Source organism: Mandrillus leucophaeus, unplaced genomic scaffold (genome assembly GCF_000951045.1).
Source record: "Mandrillus leucophaeus isolate KB7577 unplaced genomic scaffold, Mleu.le_1.0 Scaffold480, whole genome shotgun sequence".
In the NCBI taxonomy this organism is placed as follows: Eukaryota; Metazoa; Chordata; class Mammalia; order Primates; family Cercopithecidae; genus Mandrillus; species Mandrillus leucophaeus.
This window is the reverse complement of record NW_012105143.1, coordinates 1,358,816-1,365,694: the sequence shown is the minus strand read 5'-3', so window position 1 is coordinate 1,365,694 and position 6,879 is coordinate 1,358,816. Positions and strand designations below refer to the sequence as shown.

Below are 6,879 nucleotides of genomic sequence, written 5' to 3'. Positions count from 1 at the left end.
TAATATCTTGGAACCATCCTAATGCCTAATCCCTGGGGCTAGCTGGATCTGACCCCTCCCCCTCCATCCGATCTCTCTCTCTTCCATTCGCCTTCCAAATCCATTTGAGTTCAAATGTATCTGATTAAATAATCCCGGGGAAAACTGTAGAAAGCTCTAGGATACAGAATTTGGGGTCCAGGTACCCTGGAACAATCCTGGATTCCTTCATATCCATTTGCAAACGCTAGGTACACTGTGTATCCCCATCCAGGGGTCATGCCTCACAGCTCCTTTCTTCTAAGGAACTAGAGGCTTCCAGTCTCATGCCCTGACCATGTGTTATAGGCTGAATTGCATCTCTTTCTCCTACAAATGTGTATTTTGAAATCCTTGCCCTTAGTACCTCAGATGTGACTGTATTTGGAGAGAAAGTCTTTAAACAGGCAATTGAGGGTGGGCCATAATCTAGTCTCACTGGTGTCCTTAAGAGGAGATGAGGACACAGATGTGTACAAAGGGAAGACCATGGAAGACACGGGAGAAGCCACCTGCAAGCCAAGGAGAGAGGCCTCAGAAGAAAGCAGCCCTGCCAATGACTTGATCCAGCTTCTAGAACTGTGAGGAAATGCATTTCTGTTGTTGAAGCCAGCCAGTGTATGGTTCTTTGCTATGGAAGCCCTGGGAAACTCATACACCATGTGTCTTAGTGTGTTTGTGTTGCTGTAAAGGAATACATGAGGGGGTGGGGGTAATGTATAAAGAAAAGAGATCTTTTGGCTTTTTGCCAGGCTGTACAAGAAGCATGGTGCTGGCATCTGCTTCTGGTGAGGGCCTCAGGCTGCTTCCATCCTCAGGGGAAAGGGTAGGGGAGCTGGAGTGGGCAGGTCACATGGAGAGAGAGGAAGCAAGAGAGGGGGTGATGCCAGGCTCTTTTTAACAATCAGATCTCGTGGCAGCTAATATTAATAGAACGAGAACTCACTCATCACTGTGGGGATGGCCCCGAGCCATTCATGAGGGATCTACCCCCATGACCCAAACACCTCCCACCAGGCCCCACCTCCAGTATTGGGGATCAGATCTCAACATGAGGTTTGTGGGAACAAATGTCCCAACTATAACACATGTCTGGGAGTGTTTTGTTAAGTGGGCAAAAGGGCTATTAACCTGAAGGGGCTGAATGGAGCATTCTGTGGAAGGAGACACATCTTCCCTGACCCTCCTGATTGCCACTGAGTACTCTCGTGACGTTCATCTCCTGGAGTTCGACGGACATTACTGGAATGTTCAGGAAGATATTATGGAAAGGTCAGCATCAGAAGCATGCATCCTGGCTGGGCATGGTGGCTCATACCTGTAATCTAAGCACTTTGGGAGGCGGAGGCAGGCAGATCACCTGAGATCAAGGGTTTGAGACCAGCCTGGCCAACACAGAAACACTGTCTCTACTAATAATACAAAAATGAGCCAGGTGTGGTGGCAGGCGGCTGTAATCCCAGCTACTCAGGAGATCCAGACAATCCTGGCTAACACAGTGAAACCCTGTCTCTACTAAAAATACTAAAAATACAAAAAATTAGCCAGGCGTGGTGGCGGGCGCCTATAGTCCCAGCTACTCGGGAGGCTGAGGCAGGAGAATGGTGTGAACCTGGGAAGCAGAGCTTGCAGTGAGCCAAGATCACGCCACTGCACTCCAGCCTGGGTGACAGAGTGAGACTCCATCTCATAAATAAATAAATAGGCCGGGCGCGGTGACTCGCCTATAATCTCAGCACTTTGGGAGGCTGAGGCGGGTGGATCACAAGGTCAGGAGATCGAGAGCATCTGGCGAACACGGTGAAACCCCATGTCTCCTAAAAATACAAAAAATTAGCTGGGTGTGGTGGCGGGTGCCTGTAGTCCCAGCTACTCGGGAGGCCGAGGCAGGAAAATGGTGTGAACCCAGGAGGTGGAGCTTGCAGTGAGCCGAGATCGCCCCCCTGCACTCCAGACTGGACGACAGAGCCAGACTCTGTCTCAAAAATAAATAAATAAAATGAAAACAAAAATATATAGCTCGTCAGACCACACAAAGCCACACAGGCTTATGACAGAGCTCAGGAATCTCCAGTCCTTTCCAGAGCAGGCACAGAGACACGTGGTCTTCATCAGAGCCTATAGGGTACAGATGATTCACATAAGAAGTTTCAGGGCTGGACCTGGGGAGGAAGCCTGAGCCTGAGCCGGCTGTCCTGAGCCTGAGTAATCTAGCTGCCTTGTCGTCATCACATCTGGCTGCCATCCAATGCCAGGACACAGTAATGAGAGACTGAGCTTCCTCTGGGAGGGAGGAAACAGTTAAAATCTTGCAGCAGCTGCAATCATCTAGGCGTGGTTCTCTTGTCTGACTTGGGCTGCACAGATCCTGGGCCAAGGGACAGAAGAAAGACAGCCCAGGAGCAGAGCCTCCCAGATGGCTGAATTGGATCTGATGGCTCCAGGGCCACTGCCCGGGGCCACTGCTCAGCCCCCAGCCCTTCTCAGCCCAGACTCTGTGTCAGCCAGCCCAGTGGAAGAAGAGGACATGGGCTCCTCAGAGAAGCTTGGTAGGGAGACAGAGGAACAGGACAGCGACTCTGCAGAACAGGGGGATCCTGCTGGTGAGGGGAAGGAGGTCCTGTGTGACTTCTGCCTTGATGACACCAGAAGAGTGAAGGCGGTGAAGTCCTGTCTAACCTGCATGGTGAATTACTGTGAAGAGCACTTGCAGCCACATCAGGTGAACATGAAACTGCAAAGCCACCTGCTGACCGAGCCAGTGAAGGACCACAACTGGCGGTACTGCCCTGCCCACCACAGCCCACTGTCTGCCTTCTGCTTCCCTGATCAGCAGTGCATCTGCCAGGAATGTTGCCAGGAGCACAGTGGCCACACCATCGTCTCCCTGGATGCAGCCCGCAGTGATAAGGAGGTGAGTGCTTGGGGTGCATTCATCCATTTGGGAGAGGGCGGTGGGGGATGGTATGCCTGGCTGGCTGCAGCTGCTGGGTCCACTGACACCACTACTATGCGCTGAGCATACCTGAAACAGACGTTAGTCTCAGCGTCTGCCTGCTGGGTCAGTGTAAATATACATTGCACTTGGTTTTGGAAACTGTGGAGTAGGTTGCTCTGTCCCCATCTCTGTCCCACTGTCTCTGTGCGATCTCTGTCTGTGTCGCTGTCTCCTCCTGCTTGCTAGTTTCCTGCTGTGCCTTATACAGCTTTTGGTGATGTGTGTTTGGGTGGAGGGCGCAGAAGTTGTGGGGCTTAGGACGGTAATATGTCCCTCTGGCTGGATCTGCATGGCACATCCATTGTCAATTAATGAAATAAAACTTTGGCAGAAATTCAAGAGAAAAGAACAACTCTTTCTCCTAGTTTCTCCTTTTCTCTTAACCCCAAACAAGAGACCAGTAGAACGGGCCCCTCTGGAGATAACAGGAAATCTAAGAGCTTGAAAAGTGCTAAGATAGCAGAGAATTTGAAACTTAGGTCCAGATATAATGTCACAGGTGGCTGAGGGAAAATAAAAGTTCCTCACCAGATGGAGGTATCAGGAGAGACTAAGAAACATCGTGCTCATAGCCTGTCATTTTTATTTCCATCAGATAAAGAAACTGTTTCTAGAACAACTCGTTTTTCTTTGCCCTAAAGCTAGATCCTGGAGAAGTTCCTGGAAATTGGTTTGGCACTTTATATGCTTTTTTTCTTCTACTTTGACTTTCAGCGAACACTTTTAGTTTTCAGTCGGGAAGTGTAGTTGACGTTTGTCCCACATTTCTTACATTCATCATCAAGGAAGTTCCCTGTTGACACTGCGTGCAGATGGCAGACCTATGGCCATTTCTTGGCAAATGTTCCCTGGCATCAAAGGAAAGAGGTTTCTGGGAAAGGGGGTCTACTTGCCAGGGCCCCTCCTCTCTGCCAATCCCTAGACATCGATTTTAGCTGGTGCTAGTGGGATTGTTCTGGAAACCTCTGTATTCCAGATGCCAATGAGTCACCGTTTCCGGCCCGGGAAGCCACTTGCCAAACTGTTTCCAGCGTTTCCAGGGTAGGGAGTGTCCCATCTGGAGGACAGATAGATCAAAGGACAAAGCTCCGTAGAGTTGAGGATAACAGCCTTCATTAAGTATTGCCATGTGCGAAATGCTTTTTGTGGATTTTCTCACCCAATCTTCAAATAACTATGAAGTCATCTCATATCCTCATTATCTCCACCACACTTGTCCAAGCTCATAGTCGACTAAGTCACAGAGTGAGGAATGGAAGCCTCTGGGAAGCCATCCTACTGGAGAGACACGAAGAAAGGACACAAAAATCACAACATTATACTCTTTTTTTGCACCAAAACCTGCCACACATATACAAGAATTTTATTATTTTTAACTGGAAAAGTGATGCATGAAGATGTTAAACAATAATCTCCACCAGCTGGGTGTGGTGGCTCACGCCTGTAATCCCAGCACTTTGGGAGGCCGAGGCGGGCAGATCGCGAGGTCAGGAGATCGAGACCATCCTGGCTAACACAGTGAAACTCTGTCTCTACTAAAAATACAAAAAATTAGCTGGGCGTGGTGGCACATACCTGTAGTCCCAGCTACTAGGGAGGCTGACGTAGGAGAATCACTTGAACCCGGGAGGCAGAGGTTGCAGTGAGCCAATATCAGGCCACTGCACTGCAGCCTGGTGACAGAGGGAGACTCTGTCTCAAATAATAATAATAATAGCAATCTCCACCAAACAGTGCAATCGAATTTACTAGGAAAGGAGGGTCCCCAGTCCATCCCAGATCACCAAACCTCCCTCTTCTCCTCGAAGACTAATACTGTCTACACTTTCTTGTTTCCTTGCAGAAATGTTCTATGCCTGTACCAACAGAGATACAATGTAAATTTTAAATATAGGGCACCTAATGTATTACAGAGACGTTGGGTAATTGCAATTCCCAGCAGGAGGAGTTGTGTAGAGCACACGCAGAACTCTGAATTCAGACATCCTAGGAGATAAATGTATAAGGTAAAATGAGGACAACTGAGGAATGGGCTTGAGGGCAGTTGGGGGCTGAGAAGCAACATGGCTTTAGGTACAGTGCTAAAGCCCCATTCCCCAGACCCCTCTGCTTTCTGGTCTGCTTAAAAGAACTCTTGTCCTTCCCATCCTGTGTCCTTGTTTTCAGCTCGGAGAGCAAGTTTACTCTGTAAGTGTAGCCAGCCTCTAGGTGGCTTGTCCAAATCTTAGAAGCCAAAAGGTTTCTTGCAAGGAGCCCAGGAGACCAGCCTAGAAGACACAGTACGTTGACGAGGCTAAAGCCTCCACCAGGATGATTTTGAAAGTCATCAGACATAACTAAGGCTCCGGAAGCCCAATTGTCCTTTCAGCTAGCCCAGGCCTGCTGGAGTTACTTGCTGAAGGTCACTCTTTGGGTCGTGTGAAGGGCTAATTACTCAGGCAGTCATCCTGTGTATAGGAAACTGCAAACAGCAGGGTCAGCCATGAAGACACAAAGTGGCTGAGATCCTGCTTAGGGTCCACAGGACGATTCATTTCTCAGTTAACCAAGTGAGCCCTTTCTGAAGTTCCTATGGTTTCTAGCCACATTAGTGGGCAGACACTGTGTGCTTTGAGAAGTGGGTGTTCTTTGATTGTTTTTTCTCTCCTGTTGAGCTTCCAGAGCCCAGCTATTTTTCATGGGGACCTCAGCACTTCCCTTTGACCCAGCCCAGCATCTCCAGGCCCCTTTGGTTTTTTTTTTTTTTTTTGAGACAGAGTCTTGCTCTGTCGCCCAGGCTGGAGTGCAGTGGCATGATCTCTGCTCACTGCAAGCTCCGCCTCCCGGGTTCATGCCATTCTCCTGCCTCAGCCTCCCCAGTACCTGGGACTACAGGAGCCCGCCACCACGCCTGGCTAATTTTTTGTATATTTAGTAGAGACGGGGTTTCACTGTGTTAGCCAGGACGGTCTCGATCTCCTGACCTGGTGTTCCGCCCACCTCTGCCTCCCAAAGTGCTGGGATTACAGGCGTGAGCCACCGCGCCCAGCCGCCCCTTTGGTTTTAAGAGCAGCTGGTCTTGCCTGCTGGCTGCCAAGTCTTCTCACCTTCTCTGAATCTCAGGCTTGCTATGTGGAAATGAGATCGTGTGTGTGTGTGAGTGAGTGTGTGTGTGTGTGTGTATAGGAAATCTGGACTCCTTCTATGACTGCCTTTCCTGTTTGTTCTGATCCATGAAGCAGGTATGGTTCTTTCGTGTTCCTCAACCATATCAAATGTTACTAAGTGCTTCCTATCGCTAAGTGCTGGGCTGCACTGTCTCGCCTCCAGGAGCTTGGACTCTAATCAAGAAGCCAAGACACACACCCTAACTCCACGGGGTACCAAGAGGCTGGCACAGTGCAGTTACTGCACCTTTGGAGCCAACCCTGGGAGTGAGGTCAGGGCAGGTTCCTAAAGCAGGAAGACCTGAGCTGAGCCTTGTCCTAGATCTTTGGAGAGCATTAATGCCAGGCCATGACGCTGAACCTTCGCATCAGTCCCAGAAAGTTCAGGGCTGGATGCTGACTGCGGACACAGTCTCCATGGTGAGCAGGAGCCAAGTATCTAGAGCCAAAAGTATCCATGCTCATTTGGGGAGCAGTTAACTGGCATCACTCACAGCCTGTTTGCTGGCAGCCGAAAGGTGGATGATATGTGTATGTGGCCACTTGGGAAACGAATTACTTGGGCTGGGAGCAGAGGTTCACACCTGTAATCCCAGCACTTTGGGAGGCCGAGGCAGGTGGATCGCCTGAGGTCAGGAGTTCAAGACCAGCCTGACTAACATGGTGAAACCTTGTCTCTACTGAAAAAATACAAAAATTAGGCCGGACACGGTGGCT

General features: G+C 49.6%; 1 protein-coding gene across 3 annotated transcripts in view; it reads left to right on the top strand.

The window, feature by feature from the left end:
- TRIM16 (tripartite motif containing 16) overlaps positions 1-6,879 on the top strand; it is a 59,599-nt gene that overhangs the window by 34,308 nt on the left and 18,412 nt on the right. Inside the window, exon 6 of one of the 3 annotated variants that reach the window (XM_011995302.1) lies at positions 2,103-2,932. The exons of the other annotated variants lie outside the window; for them this stretch is intronic. Within the exon in view, the coding sequence (XP_011850692.1) occupies positions 2,435-2,932 (498 nt within the window). The 5' untranslated portion in view covers positions 2,103-2,434. The remainder of the gene's footprint in view (positions 1-2,102; positions 2,933-6,879) is intronic. 3 annotated transcript variants of the gene reach the window in all.